Here is a 21,778-nt window from a genome sequence, read left to right on the forward strand (position 1 = left end):
ATGCTTGTTGAACATATATCTGTCAACCCAATCTTACTCGGAATAGCCAATTTCATAATGAATCACTCGGGACTTATATAATTTACATGAATATCGTGGGATTCAATTCTAAGAGAAGAGTTTAGCCAACATACCTCACTTGAGCTTCCTTATACTCTAAATGTTCCGGAATTCTTAGCAACTTCAATCTATTGTAGAAATATAACAAATCGAATCAAAATTTGGAAGATGATTATGGTTCTAGCTCATTTGAGTATTTTATCAAACACTAGGTGTGCATTAAGGTTTCAAGGTCCTTTTATGGAGAATTCCATCATCCCACAACCAAATCTTTACCATTTTTAGGTCAACAATCTTCCTACACCCTTTGATAACACATGCATGTAAGATAACCAATCCTCTTGCCCAGAAATTATCTTGCTTATTATCCATTTCTACACAAAATTCGAAATTGAGAGTTAATGTGTAGAATCTTACCTTTAGGATGAAGACCTAGTGAGTTTCCCTTCTTAATCTTCCAAAACTTGGGTAAGAATTGAAGGACAAATATTGGAGAACACCTTCTCACTCTAGGGCACCATCTCTCACTCTAAAATGTCATATAATAGCTCAAAAATGACCCAAAGAGTATATTTAACGAAATAGGGTCGGGTTTTAAAAACCCAAAAATGGAGCTCCAAAACAAGGTATGCGATCGCATAACCGATATGCGGACCGCATATCGGTCGCATAATTGGTTACAAAATGGCCAAAAGAACTGTCTGCGTATGCGGTCGCATAGTCGACAACATAGTTGCTTCCAACTAACCCAGTTAACTGCCTCACTCTGCGGCCATTATGCGGTCCGCAGAGTGGTTCTGCGGTCGCATAATGGACCGCAGAAATGCACTTTTTCGCCAAAAAATTTTCTTTACTTTCCGGTGCATTGTTCAATCCAAAAAGTCCGAGCCGCGGCGAGCTTGCGAGTCGCGAAGAATTTCTACAATCCTCTAACACGTAAACCTATTCCGGTACCATAAAATATTATTTTCTTTGCAAACTTTACCGGGCTTTACACTTAAGTACTTCAAAATTTTTTCGGGGTGTACCAGTAACTGACAAAGGTTGTATAGTTTAGGAGGATTTTAGGGTATTAACTCTATATAATAAGTATGTTTTTGTATAAGGAATTCTCTCACTTAACCATGGGTATATATTCTCACAAAAAATACTTAACTATGGTAAGTTGATATAATTTGGTATAAACGCCCTATGCATGTAATATTTTTTTACAATCCAATAATTGTGAATGTATGGTTTAAATATTTTAATTAAAATGCATTTAGATACATCTTCCGAAGAAACTCAGAAGATACGTGATATAATGTAAAAATAAATACTCCGTTAAAGCATATAAGTTGAATTTATCTTAATTATGCTCCTTTTTTTTTTAATCAACCGTAATGTTTTACGATTTAAGGAATCCATTTTCTTCTCTATGTTATGGTCTCATAACTGAGTTTTGAGTAGGAACAAACATGAATGTACTTGGGCAAGTGCATATAGTCACTTTCAGGGATCTTATTTAGAAATTAGACGGTGATTATTTTGTCCTAAAATTTTAAACTAAAAATTCTAATTTTAGGATAATTCGGGACACTTTTGTCCCAAAAATTTAAACTGAAAAACTGAAATTCAAAATATATTGGCTTGTATTTAAACAACAATCCTTTGAAGTGGCTAGCTCGTGTCATTTCTGCGTGCACTTGCGCAAGGAGTAAATCACTACCGAAAGAAAGTTGGTTCCACGCTTAACATTGAGCAGGGGGGATGGAAGGTAAATGGGAGAAAACGAATCTCAAAACTTATACTTGAGCTAATGTTCATAATATTTTATTCCTTTCTGCAATAGAAATATATATTTCATTATGCATTTTGTTCTATATTTTTTCGACACTATACTACTTAAAGAGGTAGATTTTATCAAGATATTCTAAACATTTTTTAATTATCAATTTTAAGTGTAAAATATTTACAATGTCTTTACGAAATTCCTAAAATTACATACGTTAAAAAGTTGAGCAATATGCCTGAAATCATAATAGACCTTTTATTCCAAACCCATTATTATTTGTCGATGGGTGGTATTTTGTGGGCGTTTGGACATAAAAATTGTGAAATTTCACAAATAAGTAAAAAAAAAAAAATTAAGTTGAAAATGATATTTGGAATTAGAGTTGTGTTTGGACATGAATACAAATCAGAGTTATTTTTATATTTTTGTGAGTGATTTTCAGTGAAAATTGTGAAAAATAGTTTTTTAGAGTTTTTCAAATTCCGGAATTCAACTTCAAATTGAATTTGAAATTTCATGGCAAAATATTGATTTCGAAAAAAAAAGTGAAAATTTTTTCCGGAAAAAAGTGATTCTCTCTTGTTTGGCCAAATAATTTGGGAGCTTTTTTTTTTTTTCATATTCTGTTTTCAAATATATGTTTGATTATAGTTTTTAATCATTTTGGGGCCGATTTTAAAAATAAAATTTTCAAATCCCAAAAACAGCTCTAGAGTAGTTTTTGAAGTTTCCCACTCACAAAACTTCAAATTCTTTTCAAGTAAAATGCATGTCGAAACACAATTTTAATTTTCAAAAATTATTTTTCATCTCATCTTCAAAAACTCATTTTTTCAAGTTTCAACCAAATATATGTCCAAACGCTAGCGAATTTTTTCATGGCCAAACGTGCCCTAAAGTAAGTTGAATTTGCAACACCAAGTAAGCGTTTGGACATAAAAATTGTATAATTTTTGAAAAAAGTAGTATTTGGAGTTAAGTTGAAAAATTATATTTGGAATTTGAAATTATGTTTGGACATGCATTTCACTTAAAAAAATATTGCAGTTTTGTGACTGAGTAATTTTTTTTTTTTTTGAAAATTTTGAAAAAGTGGTCAAAATCACTTTTTGCTTTTTGAAAAACTTATTTTAGAAAAATTTCTAAAAACTTGTAAAATTGTATGGATAAACACATTTTTGAAAGAAAAAACTAAAAAAAGATTTTTCTGTATGGACAAACGGTCCCAAAACACTTCGAACGAAGAAACAAAGAAATAGTACCCTTTCAATTCTAATTCATATTGCTTCTATATTTAAAAAGTCCTAAATGATTGGGCAAATTAATTATAAAACCATTTTCACATATTGTTAACGTAAATCAAATTACTGTTAAATTATTCTCTTTTTAATGAATTACTATTACATTAATCCCTCGGTCAAAATATCGTCTAAGCTCAGACAAACATTAAAAAAAACCCAGGTGCATTTAGAAGAAAGAAAGAAAGAAAAAGAATAATAAAAAGAAGAAGTGCTGATTTTGTGCTTCAATTTTGAGCTACCTCGGGCTCGGAGTCAGCTTGAACAAAGACAGAGTTTCTACTGTTGCAGTAGCAGCAGCGACTTAGACGAGTAGCAGAAAGCGTCAACCAAAATGGAGCAGAATAAAGCTTCCGCCCCTGTCCCTCCAACCAAACGCGTTCGCTGCATCGTCAAGCTCGGTGAGTTACTCTTTTTCCTTAACGCTCAATCTTGGTATTCATTATTATTATTATTTTTTTTATCTTTTAGTTTCTTTCAGTTCCATTTTCATTGTTTCTCTACATTTAATCTGATATGTGTGGATTTGATTGAAAAATCTGAAATTTGGAATACCCTATTTGCTTTTTCCGACCAATACAAGGGAGAGTGATCTGGGATCTTGAGCAATTTGTTTATTACTTTTATCATTTACTTATTGGACTGGCTGAGGTATTGAAATGGGTCCAAGAAGTATTGGGTCTAAAAAGTTGTGGAAGTTTTCATCTAGGACAAATTTTGTGATATTTTTTACCTATAAATAAGAAGGGAAAAAATAACTCATCCTACCAGGAAGAGGCTCTTATTTTGTGAGGTCCAGCCCCATCTACCAGAATGTGAAACCATGAAAAAGAGGAAAGAAAGTTTGTTGTTCTTCTTTGAACTTAATAGGCGGCCAGTCAATATTTGTATGTGTTTAGGGCTGTCTGAGGGGAGGGTTCTGGGTACTTAAGGGAACTGAGTAAGGGGGCGGTATCGGTAAGGGTACTTAGGGGTGTTTTAAATTCAAATTTAAAATATTGCTATATTTAAATACACACAAACTTTACGGGATAAAAATATTCAAGGCTATGAAGTGACTTTTATTTTATTTAATGCAATGTAAATATTATAAGTATTTATTTGTATTTCAATACTTATAAAAATAAAATTATATTTTTCTTTTGAAGGATTTATATAATTTTTCAATAACTTTTAGTGGTTCTTCGCTTGAAATTGATAGTACTTGTTCTTCTGCATCCCCACCATCTCCGGTAGGTAGTATTTCATTATGCATCATAGTCTTCTTGATTTATATCTGGAAAGCTAATGTTTCTTCTCTCCGCTTTAATCCAATATTTCAGCAAGTCATCATTTCCTTCATCATTGCAAACATCATTTCTAACTGTTGTTCTAGGAAAACCTTGAAAGGCAGAATTATACGTTTCTTGTCTGTAACAGATATACCCGGACTTTGTTTCACAACAGGGACCCCCTCCCTAGCATTAACCGTAGTCAATCTAGTAAATATTTTCTTTACCATTTTAGGAGCCATTTTTAATAATAAATAATTAAAATAACAACAAATAGCAATACAGGGATAACAAAAATAAATGCGAAACTTAATAAAAGTCGGAACGAGTGTACCAAGCGCTAATATATGATTGATGTCGATGGAAGAAAATTGCTCCGACTAGTGGTGTAGCGCCAACAAAAAAATACGTCGTCGTATAATTGATGTTGATGCTTGAAAAATTATAGTAAAATAATTGAGTGCTAAAATATTAATTGCAATTAGAGAGAGAGAGAGAGAGAGAGAGAGAGAGAGAGAGAGAGAGAGAGAGAGAGAGGAGAGTTTTATGTGAAAAAAAAGAATAAAATGAGATATTTATCGTTTAAAAATAGGGCCAAAGTGTAATTTGACAAACTTCGAGGTTAAAAATATAAATTAAGGGTTAGGGAGGGTGTTAGGGGGTAGGGTGGCAAAAATAGCCGTTTTTGGCCGTTGCCAATAACCGCTGTCTTACGGTAAAAAAATAGTTAAATTTAAAAATTAAAAAAAAAGTTAAGGGTACCGGTCTTGTACCGGACCACTGCCGGTACGGTACCTTTAGGGTACCAATCAGACCAGTTCTAAGGGTACTTTTTTCAGGCCTACCCCTCCCCTTCTCCTTCTCCTTCCCCTTAGCCCCAATCCCTTACCCCTACCCCCCAACCGGACCGGGACGGAGCGGTACCGGTACGGACCGGTTCCGGGAAATCCCCCACCCTTAGACAACCCTAGTGTTCACCAATGTCAAACTTGACTTTTGGCATAAAGGGTACACCAGGCAATTCTACTACTATATATAGGCCAGAGCTCTCTCAGTTGTATGACACAAAACACAGAGAGCAAGAGAAGAATTTACGAAGTGTGAGAAATAAAATACTTTGAGAGGAAAAAGAGTGTGAGCATTATTATAGTGAGGTGAAAAAGTTCTCGCTATAGTGAAATCAGTTACTCCTCTCGGGTCGTGATTTTCTCTAAAAAAGATTTTCCATGTTAAAATATAGGTGTCCTTGTTTTTATATTATTATCGTTGATTACTGTATTTTGGTTCTCTGTGTTTATTGCAGTTATATACCGTGAATATTTTTTGTTGGTTATTTTTCCCAACAATTGGTATCAGAGCATATGTTTTGCTCATACATAAAATTATTGTTCATGGTCGGCTGTAACGTACTCTGTGAAAAAAAAATATCAGGAATAAAGTACGAGGTAACAAAATTCAATAGAGATGATGGTTTCTCTATATGACAATGAAGGATGAAAGATCTACCCATCCAATAAGCAAGGCACTAGATGGCAATGAGACGAAACTCGAACACGTGAAACCTGAGGATTAGGCAGACATGGATGGAAAGACGGCTAGTGCAATCTGATTACACTTGTCTGATGAAGTACTCAATAATATAGGTGATGAAGGTAGTACCCGTGACATTTAAAAAAAACTAAAAAGTTTGTACATGTCCAAATCCTTGATAAACAAGTTGTTTTTAAGAAAGCAACTGTATTTCATTCATATGACTGAAGGTGCGAATTTCTTGTCATATTTAAATGTTTAATGGATTAATCACGTAGCTAGTCAATCTTGGAGAAAGATGTAGTGAAGTAGATAAGGCTATCCCTTTCCTAAACTCATTGCCATCTTCCTGTGATAATTTGGAAACAACCATCTTGCATGGTAGAGAACTAATGTGCATCTGATGCCACAAATCTGCAGTCCCTTCTCACTCATATGGCACAATCTTTGGTGCCACAAATCTGCTGGTATGTCATCTACAATCGCATCTCATACTGAGTGGTTGCCTTGTAGAATATGTAGCGAGCAACTCCTTTAGCAATCACCAATGATCCTTTGATGAGCCTCCACTTCCTATTGGCGAAATGATTCGCGTACCCGCCTCAATTTATAGCGATCCCTGGAATCAAATTCATTCGCAATTTGGTATGTTTTGCACAACTTTAGAACTAATGTGTCTCCGACATTTGTCTTGATACAAATGTCACTAATCCTCACAATCTTTGAGTGATTGGTATTTCCCATCTTGACCGTCCTAAAGTTCTCTACGATGTACCTATAAAACTATTCCGGAGTGGCATGTTAGGATGCTGCTATGTCAATCACCTATTTTGACTCCTGGCTTGCCAAGTATATGCATCCTTCCTCTCGCGAATGAAGAGAGCCATCAAATCATCATTATGCACTATGACAATTGTGTTGTCATCATTCTTATGGCCACTGTTTTTGATCTTTCTTTGGATTTGGACAATTTCTTTTGAAGTGATCGGTTTGGCCGCAATTGTAACAATTTCTACCTTTTGACGGTCCCGGGACTTTCCACGACCTTTGAATTTATCATGCTACTCGAAGCTTTATAATGCCTCATGCCTCTGTTTCCATGATAAGAGCCCTGCCCCTGATTCTCAAGCTTCTTCCTTATCTTCTCATTGAGTAGGATGACTGATATGACCTCCTTTAACTCAATGGCATCTCTACGATGCAGGATGATTATTCATAATGCAGGATGATTATTCATAGGAAGATGGCAACGAGTTCAGTAGCAAGATTACCTTATCTAATTCACTAATTTGTTCTCCGAGGTTGGCTAGCTGCATGATTAATCCATTTAACATATTTAAATGTGATCAGAAATTTGTACCTTCAATCATATAGTTCTTTTCTTAAAAATAACTTGTTTGCCAAGGATTTGGACATGTACATGCTTTTTAGTCTTTTCTAAATACCACAGTCACTATCTTAATCACCGACATTATTGAGTACTTCATCAGACAAGTGCAGTTGGATTGCACTGGCTGCCTTTTCATTCATGTCCGCCTAATCCTCATGTTTCATGGGTTCGGGCTTCGTCCTATTGCTATCTAGTGCCTTGCTTGTTGGATAAGTAGATCTTTCATCCTTCTTTGTCATATAGAAAACCGTCATTACTGTTGAATCTTGTTACCTCGTACTTTACTGACATTTTCTCTTAGAGTTACAACCGACCATGAAAAATATTTCTGTTTATGAGCATAACATGTGCTCTGATACCAATTGTTGGAAAGTATATTCACTGTTCTAACTGCAATAAATGCTGAGAACCAAAATACGGTAATTAACGATAATAAAATGAGAAACAAATACACAAGGATTTTAACGTGAAAAATCCTTCTAAATAGTACATAATTAAAAAATCATGACCCGAGAGGAGCAACTGATTTCACTATAGCAAGTACTTTTACACTTTGTAGTTCCGAAGAAAGTACCATTTTTTTATTTTTCTAAGATCCTTGTATCTTCTTCGGGGAAAGAGTTCCTTTACTTATTAACTCTCGGATATGATGATGCCTCAGCTTGGATGTGCTTTCATCTTACAGGAAACACTGTTATTTTCTTTTTTGACGATTTTTACCTATAAACAAGAGGGGAAAAACTAACTCCACATATGTGCAAAACATAGCATTACAAGCCTGGATAAAGGAGAGTTATAATAGGTTGACAGACAACATAAAAATAGCCAAACAAGAATGTATATTCTTTCACTGATACGGAGGATTCCTAGTATATGAGCCCATAGTTTAAGATTGAGACATAATGATTGATTTTACCTGTAGAAAAAATAAAAATAGAAATATGTTGGTCACTTAACAATTAGAATGGACCAGTTGATTCTCTCTTCGGAGTTTGTATTTAACTATTTTAGGTTACTCTTTACAATGTATAAATTGCATTTGAAGTGACATCAGGTTGGTTTAAACAAGGGGATTAGAATCCTTTTCTACTTATTAGCATGTCTGCTTTCTGAGGATTCATTACTTGTTTACTGTTTAGTTCAGGAGGTGCAGCGATCACATGTAAAAATAAATTGGAGACTATAGATGAGGAGAATCTTACGGAAGTTTCATCCCAGCTTCGTCAAGCATTGATTCCGAATTCTGATTCTGCAAAAATTCTTGGAATGGATTGGAGCAAAAGGCCGGGACAGTCTGAACCTCCAAGTTTCGTCGATGAGTTCAGTGATCAACCAGTTGCGGATTCAGAAAGTTTTATTGTTGTTCATGGAGCAGGTTGATGTTGTCGAGTGTGCTTAGTCATTAGCAAGATTTCTAAGGTTCATTAGCCAACAAAACGATGTGAATTATGAAATGAATAAAACATAATCTACCAGATTTACTTCTCTAGAAGGACAATTTAGTTCTTAGTTTCATGTAAACTCGTGACCCTTTTACGTTGTCATCATTGCCTTCAGGTTCCTTTGGACACTTTCAAGCTAGCAAGTCAGGTGTTCATAAGGGTGGACTAAGCCGACCTCTTGTCAAGGCTGGTTTTGTTGCTACAAGAATTTCAGTAAGATCCAGCCCTCACCTTTTCATTTTCAAGCAATATCTTTGTTCCGCGTGGCACACATTTTTCAACTCTATTATGTAGCTGATATTGTCTTTTTTCCTTTTCTACATTCTGCTTTTAACTTAGGACTAGCGGTGCCGTTGCTGAGACCAGTGAAATATTTGCTTCCCTCAGTTTTCTTTTGCATTTCTACATTCCATGGTTTTTTCATTTGGGTCACAAACATTACAAAATATACTTCATGCATGCATCTTAGTTCTCCTCTTCTTTTGGGCATATTTCCAGGATCTTATGCGGGCTTAACTTCCATGCTTGAGTTCTTATCTGCTTAACCTTATGCACTACCTGAGAGTTTTCTATTTAGGTGTTCAAGGAACGACGGGTTTGGTGTTTCCTGCAAATTAAGTGATTATGACTTAATTACTTGTTAGACTCCTTTGTCTGTATGTAATGATCTCCTTTTTATGCTTTTGCTTTGATGCCCTGGTAATATGCTATAGAATACTCATTTTTCTTTATTCCAGGTCACATCCCTCAATCTTGAAATCGTGAGAGCCCTAGCAAGAGGTACTCATAACAATTTCTTTTCTATACTGCTAGTCTCTAAGCCTGTCTTGAAATAGATGAGATTAAATGTTACTGGTAGCGTGACATGTAACATTTTCACATCTGCACTCCATTTACCTCCAGTTGGTCTCACTTTGGGCAGGGTTGGGATTTGAAATAAATTTTGATGTTTAAGTGCTGAAATCTCTCTCTTAGCCCAACTTCTTTACTGCACGATAAGAAATAGGATTTGAAAAGACACTGTGAAGGCCATAAGTAATTATCATATCAGATTGGAGGGGCTATGACGCTCTATGGAAGATGTTACAAGGGCACATCGCTCTTTTTAAAGCTAACATCCTAATTAATCTAGTCACGCTGTTGATCTTCATAGTACTAGATAACTGTCCATCCAGTTAACCGTCAAACAATCAACGCTCTTCATGTACAAGGCTTGTTAATGATTCACCATAAATGCATATTTTTAACTTGAAGAGCTTACTTGAATTCATTCTTCACAGATTACTTAGTCATGCGCTACATTACGATTTTATGTCTGTCTCTTACCAGTACATTCCTAACAAATGGTTTTTGTTGTTGCAGAGGGTATTCCTTCCATCGGAATGTCTCCATTCTCATGTGGTTGGTCAACATGTCAAAGAAATGTTAGAAGGCGAACTGAAGATCATTTTATTTAATGGATATATTGCTATATTTTTAAGCTCTTTCGGGAAAAAACAAATTGTTCCTTTCCATGAAATATTTTGAAATTTGACAACTTGTGCTTTTGCAGATGACAGAGGCTGACATTTCAATGGTCATTAAAGCAATTGATGCTGGTTTTATACCTGTGAGTTTAAACTCGTTGGGTCTTAGCCTGACCACTCATTATTTTTCACACATATAACTATCTCCTTAGGCTCTGTGATTATTTTTCAGTTTTGTTTTTTATGTGAAACAGAGACTTCCTGACCATATTCTTACCTTTCCCCTGATATCTTTCATATCATTTTCTTAGCCAAGCATATCATTCAGAATGTGCATTGTGTAGGTAGCTTTCTCATGATGTTTAGGCTTTTCATGTCTAGGAGGTGCTTAACTGTCAGCTCTTTTTGATGTATATTCATAAACTTTGATGTTCCACATGAATGTCTAGAAGAATGTTATAGATAGTGCAAAATCTCATGATCATATGGGTTTTGACATATACACCAAAAGCTCAAAAAAACCTGTAGAAGAACATGGAGAAAAGGAAAATGTTCTACTACCAAAGCTCCTTCTAGCTTTTTACTTTTAGGATGATTCTGTGCATGAATGTTGTTGGTAATGATGTATCGCGCTGTCTTGCTCTTTTTGACATGTTGATCAAGAATTTTGAATCCATTCTTCTTGGAGGAGGGCACTGCTGTTGAACAACAGTGAGGTTCCGGAGGCATTGCAGCAGGCGCCAGCACCAGCTAAAGACCCCACGCTTGTAAAGCAACAGATTATATGCATAAGGAAAGGAACTCTGGTGATCCATGGGATCCTTAGAATCTTTGGGTTGAAGAGAGAAAAGCAGATACATCCCATGCGATAGACGAGCTGAGAAACATGCATGAAATAGTAATACTAAGTAAAAAGTGAAAAAACGAGTACTGGGCGAAGGAATTAGTGAATTACACACGAGGATTCAAAACTGAAGTTAACAAAATTCATGTGGCCCTCTTACCTAAAAGGGAATCTGACCTTCCTATTCAGTGGATTGTTCTGTGCTTAACATTTTGTGACTCATAAGCCCACATATCTAAACTAAAGGCTTGCCATGTGACAATTATAAATAATCTGCACATCCAATCCAAATCCTTAATATAATGGGTGGAGTAGCCGGACAATGATAAAGCTCTTCTGCAACTCTTAACAAGGCGCGGCATGTTGTGTATCTGTAACATTATTTCGCATAAGTAATCTCAACAACGTGAATGTGGCTTGTAGGTTGAAGAGTGAGTTTAGAGCAAAGAGATTAAGATCAACAAGTTGAAGAAGGTATCTGGAGGATTGAAGCATAGAAACTGGGTTCAACGAGTAGAGAAAAGAACCTACAATAGAGCTAGTGGCTAGTTGAGTTGGTAGACTGAGCCAAGTGCAAAGCGACTAATTGGATAGAGAGACAATGTACAATTGGACTAGAAGTAGAGAGAAAAACTGTTGATTGAACAGATTTACATAGAGAACATTTTTACTTAAGATTAGCTCTGTTACCTTGTAAAAGAACCGGAGTAATGAAGCCAAAACCTTATGATAATGTGTGAAGCAGCCTAGGTCATAATGTAACTTTTTGGAAACTTTAAACTGATGCATGACATAGTATCTCTAACAAACTATGACAAAACCCGCACAAAAAGAAAACTAACAAAAGTGGGATTGGTGCTAAAATCTTTTGGATGAGGGCACTCCCATCATGCAAGACGTTATGTTTCATTCTTGGGTATGTGCCTGCTATTACTTCTTCTTCTAGCTCCTTTTCAAGTGCTGGAGTAAAATATCTTCCATGTATTTGAGTTTGACTTGATTCTTAAGTGTTAACTATCTGCTATACCACTATTATAGGCAGAAAGGATCATATTTAATTATGATGTAGGAGCAGATTTCTGCTGAGAGTTAAAGATCTGAAGGCATATAATGTGTTTTTTTTTCTTTTAGCACAACATTTGATTCATGACATTTAAACATTACCAAGAAATTTTAAGAGATATGGAGAACTTGTTCCTCACTCATAGAAATTCATGTTTCTTGTGGGAAAAATACCACAGATGATTGTCTCTCTTACAATCACATATACGCATGAAACCTGCTCAGTGCTGATACTTAGCCGTATCGGTTATTTGAAGAGTTAAAAGCCAATAAATGTATTAACACATGGTATAAACTGTCTTTGTGTAATTTTAAGCTATCTTTATATCCAACGACCATACTTCACAATCAGATAATTTTGTGTTCAGAGTAGGTCCGAGTACAATTAACTATGGATTATCTAATGTTAATGATAGTTCATCACTAAATTATATATGAAAGGGGCTGGCAGTTAAAGTTTATTTATGTAGTTCGAAAGCTTTTCAAAATATTATTTTACTTGAACTAGTGTCATGTTCATTATATACAATGTTAATCTGTGTGAAATAACCAATTTATGTTAGCAAAAAGAAAAAGATGGTTTTCTGCAAATGTACCTTAGCTTAGCTTTCGCTCTGCCTTGAGTGACCACTTTTGAGTCTTTTCTTCATTGCAAGGAACTTCGATTATATTGCCCTTCATAAAGATTTTCTTCTTTATTCTTTCATAGGATATCAGATTAGTGAATTAAAGTATCACTTCCTAATTTGGTCACTTTGTCATTGTAATTGCTTCAATTTTCTAATTTGTGAACATAACTATTGGAATGTTATAACACAAGTTCATTTGAATTCCAGGTTTTGCATGGAGATGCTGTCCTGGATACATTACAGGTCTGTTTTTCAAGTATAATTGAACATTAACTTGGTGATCATTTACTTAATCCTTTCACTTGTTCAGGAGTGCACCATTCTGAGCGGAGACGTGATAATACGTCATTTAGCAGCTGAACTAAAGCCAGAGTTTGTTGTTTTTCTTGTATCCGACGCATTGTTATGTAGAGAGTGCATTCTGATACTGTTCATGCTGGAGATTTGCAAATTAGAATAGTTACTCCATAAGACTTTCTAGATTCTTCATTTTTACACGAGTGTATCCTATACATCTTGAGTGAAGACAGATGTACTTGGCGTATATGATCGTCCACCAGTAGAACCTGGCGCTGTGCTTATCCGGGAAATTGGTAAATGCTCCGTTTTAGCCCTAGAGTTGGGTTCATTGTTTTGAATATATTACTTTCCGTAGAGCAACTACAGGAAGCTGCATCATATTGAGACGAGAAATGTTCACTTGTGACAGCTGTACGTGAAGATGGAAGCTGGTCGGTAGTGAAACCTAGATTAGAGGACACAAGCAAGCCAGGTCAGTGTAGAACAATCATATTGTCACATCAATTTTGCTTACTCTGGGAACTGAATATGCATTTGAACACCAATATAGCTTCATTCTCATATCTGCAAATTCCTCAATATTGATAGTCATAAAACAAGCCCACAATTACGTATAAGAAAGCCAGACCCAAATGGAGAAGATTATACTGTTGGGGGCTGCGAATCTAATTGCCTTGTGTGCATATATCAATCAGAATAAGTACATCTGTTCTTATACCGTAAGTTGCAACTGAAGAAGACAGTGCCATGCTGGATTTAGCTGCTTATTTCATTATAAAGGCACTAAACAGTTTGACTTGCATTCAACTATCTTCAGAGAGAGTTTGTTTACTTGGTATTCATCATTCCTCAATCTTTCATCAACAGTTGAATTCACTGTAGCTGCCCATGATACAACTGGTGGGATGGTGACAAAGATAACAGAAGCCGCTATGATTGCAAAGCTTGGAATCGATGTCTACATAACAAAGGTAATATGTTTTCCTGGAAAGCCACCGAGGGTGAAAAAATACAGCCTATGCCAACTAGTTTGATATATATTATTTCTTTTCTTGTGTGCTGTGAAAGAAGTGAGGATTCATATTGCTGATCCCAACTTGTTTGGGATTGAGGCTTAGTTGTTTGCTTGTGTGCTGAGATTTAGGTTGGTGCAGGCAGGAACGGACCACTCAGTGAAAGCCCTGAGTGGAATCTTGAAAGGCAGCATACCTGATGACTGGCTTGGAACAGCCATCAGGTATATGAGTTAAATCATCGATTACTGCAGTGAAACCTGGTCCGTGCAGCGAGGATGATGATTAATTCAGTAAGAAGTGTACCATTTGGACGGACCCCTGAACGCGTGAGTTCAAATCATTTTAAGACCTTTTTGTTTCTGGGTGAAGGCATTTACAAACAGCAAATTTTCAGTTTATAATGCCACCCGTACCTCGTTGAACTTTGCATTCGTTCACTAAAGCAACGAAAAGAAATGATGGGAAACTTCTCCTTTTATTGTGGTCTCCCTATTCTTCCTCCCTATTCCTAGTCACCTTTCCTAATCATTTTCTCAGATTTTCCTTATTACAGATCATAGCAGTATTGGATTAGAAAATTTCATATTTTGGTCTGTTGGCAGATTAAATCTTATAGAAAGCATATCTCTCGACATCCCATCACAATTTGTTGCTTGCGTACCAAATGTCAATAATACGATGCCAAAACTCGACTTCACTATAAGAAGAATTCAAGTCCAGTTTGAACTTTGATGCGCTAATTCAAGACGCCATGTCTCAACTACGCTATAAGAAGCATTCAAGGCCAGTGCGGAGATGAGACTAAACCTTTAACATAAACAGATATTGATATCATCAAGATAATAAATATCTTGAACAAGTTGATCCACAATCTTGATGAGCAACCGCTCTCAACGAATTTACTTTGGACCAATATCCTTGAGTGCACAAATCTGCTCCTCCCTCACCCATGACAGACACAACTAGGTCTTTGCCCTCAGCAAATTCATCCTTAATCTGCAAATTATAAATGGTTACATACAAATCCATCCTCAGAGATGTCTATGAGTTGGTAATCTGTATGATTAACATGGGGGAACTGCAACAAGCACAGTTAGGACAATTAAATAATTATATAACGAAAAGAATATAGCGAACTGCACATACATCACAATTGTGTGAAGAGGGAACAATATCCTCGAGCTTCTTTGCAGTGAAGATGTCACTTTGGCATGTCCGTGCTTGCCAGTCTTGGAAGTAGACACTTCCACCACCTGTTACCAAACACTGGAAGCAATCAAGGAATTTTTTATACAAGGACACACTTTCTGATTGAGGTTAATATTTATTTTCTGCAAAAAATCTTTTCTTTTTTGCACGAAATAGATCATAGTCGAAATTTAGATACAAAGTTGAAACAAAAAGTAGAAATCTAAATCAGTAAAAACAAGTAAAATTATCCGCTTAAGAGAGAAAAACCTTGCAAGAGATGACAATGTAACCGTTCTTACGGATGGATAAGTCTTCGAAGCTCCGGCGTCGGCCTTTGACTCAAACTGACGCTCCTCGTCCCACATTTTTTATGAACAAATAAACAAAAGAGGGCAAATTACAGTCACCGCCTCGGCTGCTTATATATATATATATATATATATATATATATATATATATATATATATATATATGCTTTTTCTTATTTTACACATTCTTTTTTCCTCGATGATTAATTTTGAACCGTTATATTTAACTTGTCTGTGGAAAGATATTTCATTTCCTATATGTGTTCTGCGTTGAAACGACGCTGTATTATTTTATTTTTTTTGATTATTTTGTATCATATCAATTAGACTTTTCAAAATTATCCCACTTAATTTTGTGGGTCTTACAAACTAGTATTTTTTTTTAGTTTTATGGTTCTATCTCTTTTTTAATTGATGCTCTAAATTTGGTACGTCCAAATAGGAAAAAAAAATAATCGTTGGACAGAGCCGATACATATGTTAGTAGTAGGTACCTCATGGAATTAGTTGTGGTACGCCGTTGCTCCCAAACGCACACGCAAATATACGTGGTCGTACAAGTAATAAAAAGATAAGTCGAGTGTCGAACCCACAGAGACTTGTATCCACTACCCATTAAATTCACCAAGATTGTTATTCAGTCAAGCCAAATTCGAGTTCAAGAATGTGATTATACTAAACTATAATTCTGAGTAATACTAAATTATCAAGCAGTAAAATGATTGTTATGTATTCAATAGAGACAAATATTCCAGGGTTGTGATCGATTCACCAATCCTATTGTGTTCTAGTTAACTGTCACTTTCATACAATTCATTCATGGTTGCTAATTAATCGATAATTGCTCTCATAACCTTCTCCCGAAGTACTACTCTAACTAAAAAGTTAAGAAGCTAAACTATGAAAGTAATAAAAATTGGGTTTCCTCCCAACAAGCGTCTGATTTAACGTCGCGGCACGACGCAGGGCCTCGCTTACTCATCAGCGAGTACAACTTTGATCTTCTCACGATCAATTATTCTCCCCAATAGTACTTTACTCTGTGTTCATTCACTAAAAATTTTCTCTCACCATTTACCCCGCGCAGCTCAATTGCACCATAAGGAGTGACTCTCACCACCTCAAATGGGCCTGACCATCTCGATTTTAACTTCCCAGGAAATAACCTTAGCCTAGAATTGAACAATAACATCTGTTGGCCTGGCTCGAATTGACGCGGCTTGATATGCTTGTCATGCCATCTCTTTGTCTTTTCTTTGTAAAGCTTAGCATTTTCATAAGAGTGCAGCCTGAACTCATCTAATTCATTCAACTACAGGAGTCTTTTCTCGCCCGCGGCTTCGAAGTCCATATTCAACTTTTTAATGGCCCAATACGCTTTGTGTTCAAGTTCAACATGCAAGTGATATGCCTTCCCATAAACAAGCTTATAAGGCGACGCCCCAATTGGCGTTTTGTATGCAGTTCTATATGCCCACAGGGCATCATCTAACTTTGCAGCCCAATCCTTCATATTCACACTCACCGTCTTCTCTAAGATTTGCTTTATTTCTCTGCTCGACACCTCTGCTTGTCCACTTGTTTGAGGATGATATGTCGTCGCAACTCTATGGTAGACTCCATATTTAGCTAGAAGATTATTCAACAACTGATTGTAAAAGTGTGTCCCTTCATCACTTATCAAAGCACGTGTAGTCCCAAACCTTGAAAATATGTTCTTTTTTACAAACGCAGCTACCACCATGGCATCAGTTGTTGGCAATGCGATCGCCTCTACCCATTTTGACACGTAGTCAACTGGTAGCAAAATGTATTTGTTTCCTCTGGACAATGGGAATGGTCCCATAAAATCTATTCCCCGTACATCAAAAATCTCGACCTCCAGGATGTTATTCAAAGGCATCCCATGCCTCTTTGTGCTTGTTCCTGTTCTCTGACACTGGTCACACTTTTTAATAAAAGAATATACATCCTTGAATAATGTTGGTCAAAATAACTCGGATTGTAATACCTTTGCAGTTGTTCTATCGCTTCCATGATGGCCCCCATAGGGTGATGCGTGACAATCGTACAATATTAGTTCGACCTCCTTTTTCTGGTATGCATCTCCTCATCATTTGATCAACACACTGCTTGTACAAATATGGCTCATCCCAATAGTAGAAGTTCACATAATGTAGAAATCTCTTTCTAGCCTCAGATTCAATTTCAGGAGGAAGTACCCCGCTCACCAAATAATTCACATAGTCTGCGTACCATGGGAGAGGGTCTTGGGTGATAGCAAAAAGTTGCTCATCAGGAAATACTTCTTTAATTTGGCCACCCTCCTCCACGTGATCGTGATTTTCCAGCCTTGATAGATGGTCAGCTACTTGGTTCTCTGTGCACTTTCGATCTCCTATTTTCACATCAAATTCCTGCAACAACAAAACCCAGTGCATCAATTTAGCCTTAGATTCATTTTTTGTAAATAGATATACCTGATTGCTGCATGATCGGTATGGACTATGACTTTTGTTCCCACCAAATATGCCCGAAATTCCTCAAAGGCCTACACCACAACTAACAACTCCTTTTCAGTGGTGGTGTAATTTAGCTGCGCATCATCAAGAGTCTTACTCGCATAGCAGTTGGAATAAAACATTTTGTCCTTCCTCTGGCCTAGCACTGCCCCAATAGCATGGTCATTTGCATCACGCATAAGCTCAAATGGTAAGGACCAATCAGGTGCCGCAATAATGGGGGCAACCACCAACTTCTTTTTGATCTCTTCAAATGCTTTCAGGCAGGCATCATCAAAATTTAAAGTTACATCTTTTTCAAGCAACCTGCACAAAGGAGTAGCAATTTTAGAAAAATCTTTAATAAAGCGCCGATAGAATCCCGCGTGTCCCAAGAAACTCCAGACACCTTTCACAGAAATGGGTGGAGGTAATTTTTCAATCGCTTCCACCTTCGCTTTATTAACTTCAATGCCACTCCTAGACACTCTGTGACCCAACACGATGCATTCCTGCACCATAAAATGACACTTTTCCCAATTCAATACCAGATTTATTTCTTCACAACGGGCCAAAACCTTGCTCAAATTCTTCAAACAATCATCATAAGAAGACCCAAAGACTGAAAAATTATCCATAAAAACTTCCACAAAGTTTTTCACCATATCAGTGAAAATAGCCATCATGCATCTTTGGAAAGTAGCTGGTGCATTACAAAGACCAAACGACATTCGCTTGAAGGAGAATGTGCCATAAGGACAAGTAAAAGTGGTCTTCTCCTAATCCTCGGGGCATATGGAGATCTGGTTGTACCCCGAATAACGATCAAGGAAGCAATAATATTCATGCCCCGCTAATCTGTCCAACATTTGGTCAATGAATGGAAGTGGGAAATGGTCCTTGCGGGCTTGCTTTGTTGAGCCTTCTGTAATCAATGCAAACTCTCTACCCCGTCACAGTGCGAGAAAGAATTAGCTCATTTTTCTCATTCTCAATCACAGTCATCCCTCCCTTTTTAGGCACACATTGCACTGGGCTTACCCAGTTGCTGTCAGAGATAGGAAATATGATACCTGCATCGAGCCACTTAATTACTTCCTTCTTCATGACTTCTTTCATGATAGGATTCAATCTCCTTTGCTGCTAAACACTGGGGCAGTGTCCATCTTCCAGAAAAATTTTATGCATGCAAAATGATGGACTGATTCATTTGATGTCAGCAATTGTCCACCCTATAGCCTTTTTATGCTCGCGAAATACTCTGAGCAATGTTTATTCTTGTACATTAGTCAGGCTGGACGAGATAATTACTGGCAATGTTTCCTAGTTCCCTAAATAAGCATAGCACAAATGTGCTGGAAGGGGCTTTAATTCTAGCTCTGGAGCTTCCTTAATAGATGGCTTAGGAAAGGTTAGAGTAACATGCATGCCCAACTCCTCAAACTTCCTAATTCCATGGACATAGTTGCATGACGTGTCAAGTACTTGCTCAATTTCGCCCATCATCTTATCTTCAGTGTCTTTTTCATTCCCAATCAAAGCTCGTTCAAGAGGATCTATGGGGCTCATATAAGGCACCAATGACGTACCATTGCTTTCCACTACATAAATCATGGATAGATTTTCATAGTGGGCTGGCAATCTGAGTGCTTTGTACACATTAAATACCTCCACTTGATCACCTACTCTCATCGTCATCTTTCCTTCGCATACATCAATAATAGCTCGGCCCGTGGCTAAGAATGGACGCTCGAAAATAAATGGGACTTCCTAATTAGGCTCGTAGTCCAAGATAATGAAATCAACAGGGAATATGAAAGAACCCACTTGAACTAACACATCTTCAATCACTCCTTCCGGATGAGCAAGGGAGCGATCGGCCAACTGTAAGATTATCGTTGTTGGGCGCGGCTCACCCAAACCCAACTGTATGAACACAAATAGCGGCATCAGATTGATGCTCGCTCCAAGATCACACAAAGCTCGCCCGACTGCATGCTTACCAATCGAGATTTGGATAGTGAAACTACCTGGATCCTTCAATTTCTGAGGCAGCTTGCTTTGGATTCTCGGGCTACATTCCTCAGTGAGTGCCACAATCTCGAATTCAGTCAGCCTCCTTTTATTGGCCACTATGTCCTTGATGTATTTTGCATATTTGGGCACTTCTTGCAAAATGTCTACCAATGGAATATTTATTTGTACCTGCTTCAAAATATCAAGAAACTTTTTGTACGCGACATTATCCTTCACTTTATGCAATCTTTGAGGGAACAGAGGTGGTGGCCTTGCAACTAATGGTGGGGGCGGCTCAGTCACTGCCTCTTCAGCTAGCTTCTCTGACTCCTTTGATTTTTTTGATTTTGATTCTATAGTGGCTGACCTCACATTAAAAGTCATATGTTTTCTCTTTTTCGACTGGACTTCAATGGATGCCTTAATGACACGGCATTAATGGATGCCTTAGGATTAACTCCAGTGTTACTTGGAAGAGCTCCAACTGGTCGAGTATTCTGGGCACTGGCAAGTTGTCCCATTTGGCGCTCCAAATTTCTCATTGCTGCGGCTTGGGCCTGCTGGTCAACCATCACTTTCTTTATCATTTCTGTTGTATGGTCTTGCTGGTCAGCCATCAATTTCTTCATCATTTCCTCAATGTGACTTGTTGAGTTTGCCTGTTATTCAGCCTGAGGTGGTTTATATTGTTGTTGAGGTGCTTGTGGTCGGTATTGATTTTGAACACCTTGATTTCCACCCCAAGAGAGGTTTGGGTGGTTCCTCCAGTTGGGATTGTAAGTGTTCCCATATTGGTTTGTCTGGCCCCTATTTGCATTACCCACAAAACAGACAGACTCTGGATTAACTAGGCATAAGTCGCTCGTATGACCCTCTCCACATACTTCACAAAACAATTGAACCCGTTGCATTGGTTGAGCTTGTTGCTTGTTAATAACCAAGGTCATATGATTGACTTGGTTGGTTAGTGTAGAAATCTGCGCTGATAATGCCGAGACGACATCTAACTCGAGAACCCCTGCAGATTTTTGCACCGTGTGTCTGCCCATTTCTCTTTGCCAATCCGGATAGCTTTTGGAGAATTTGTTCAATAATGCATATATCTCGTCAAAGCTTTTTTCCAACACTTGACCTCCAGCTGCAGCATCTACCACAATTTTTGTCTCATGATGTAGCCCCTCTATGAAAGTGTGAGCTAACACTTCGTTGGTCTGATTGTGATGAGGACAGTCTTTGAGTAGCCCCTTGAACCTCTCCCAAGCTGAGTATAAAGACTCCCCCATTTTCTGTTTGAAGGCGACTATCTCACTTCTAATCTTTGCAGTTTTTCTTGAAGGGAGGAACCTTGCTAAAAATTTCCTTGCCACATCATTCCATGATGTAATAGAATTATCCAGTTCTGCCTTCAGCCATAGCTTTGCATCACCCAACAGAGAGAATGGGAAAAGTGTGAGCCTCACATAGTCTGGAGTGACTCCGTTAGTGATATAAGTATCACTAATCTCCAAGAAATTCAGGATATGTTGTTGTGGATCCTCGTGTGGAAGACCCATAAACTGCCCATTTGCATGAAGTAGCAGGATCATGCTCTTTTTTAGCTCAAAGTGCATAGTGATCCCGGGCTTCACAATGCTGGAAGTGACATTAGTATTGTTGGGCATTGCCACCTCCTGAACAGCC

The 21,778-nt window shown here is 37.2% G+C and overlaps 1 protein-coding gene, 1 long non-coding RNA gene and 1 other non-coding gene across 5 annotated transcripts; 2 read left to right on the forward strand and 1 right to left on the reverse strand.

The window, feature by feature from the left end:
- The first annotated feature begins 3,293 nt into the window (after positions 1-3,293).
- Positions 3,294-14,663, forward strand: LOC107805486 (isopentenyl phosphate kinase). Of its 3 annotated transcripts, none has more exons than XM_016629542.2 (12): positions 3,294-3,533; positions 8,468-8,698; positions 8,881-8,978; positions 9,503-9,545; positions 10,128-10,189; positions 10,318-10,374; positions 12,974-13,009; positions 13,077-13,154; positions 13,293-13,359; positions 13,476-13,538; positions 13,934-14,037; positions 14,211-14,663. In XM_016629542.2, the coding sequence occupies exons 1-12, from the start codon at positions 3,467-3,469 to the stop codon at positions 14,277-14,279; spliced, it is 975 nt and encodes a 324-aa protein (XP_016485028.1). In that variant the 5' UTR covers positions 3,294-3,466; the 3' UTR covers positions 14,280-14,663. The 3 variants fall into 3 exon arrangements, with proteins under 3 accessions (XP_016485028.1, XP_016485027.1, XP_016485030.1); XM_016629541.2 differs by having other exon boundaries at positions 14,221-14,663; XM_016629544.2 differs by having other exon boundaries at positions 3,394-3,533; positions 8,463-8,698; positions 14,221-14,663.
- Positions 14,664-14,749: 86 nt separating this feature from the next.
- Positions 14,750-15,676, reverse strand: LOC107805487 (uncharacterized). The gene is made up of 3 exons (XR_001652430.2): positions 15,541-15,676; positions 15,229-15,335; positions 14,750-15,078 (listed from the first exon to the last, which is right to left on the reverse strand). It is a non-coding gene; the product is annotated as an uncharacterized LOC107805487 (long non-coding RNA).
- Positions 15,677-21,312: 5,636 nt separating this feature from the next.
- LOC142167644 (small nucleolar RNA R71) lies at positions 21,313-21,417 on the forward strand. The gene has a single exon (XR_012697733.1). It is a non-coding gene; the product is annotated as a small nucleolar RNA R71 (small nucleolar RNA).
- Positions 21,418-21,778: the final 361 nt, after the last annotated feature.

The sequence above is a fragment of the Nicotiana tabacum genome, chromosome 12 (assembly GCF_000715075.1).
Source record: "Nicotiana tabacum cultivar K326 chromosome 12, ASM71507v2, whole genome shotgun sequence".
In the NCBI taxonomy this organism is placed as follows: domain Eukaryota; kingdom Viridiplantae; phylum Streptophyta; class Magnoliopsida; order Solanales; family Solanaceae; genus Nicotiana; species Nicotiana tabacum.

Bases quoted from the DNA above. Each gene is read 5' to 3' on its own strand.
- LOC107805486 (XM_016629541.2), top strand. From the start codon at position 3,467: ATGGAGCAGAATAAAGCTTCCGCCCCTGTCCCTCCAACCAAACGCGTT. The intron at 8,979-9,502 runs GTAAGATCCAGC...TCTTTATTCCAG, and splicing joins TTGTTGCTACAAGAATTTCA to GTCACATCCCTCAATCTTGA. The intron at 13,360-13,475 runs GTAAATGCTCCG...CACTTGTGACAG, and splicing joins TGTGCTTATCCGGGAAATTG to CTGTACGTGAAGATGGAAGC.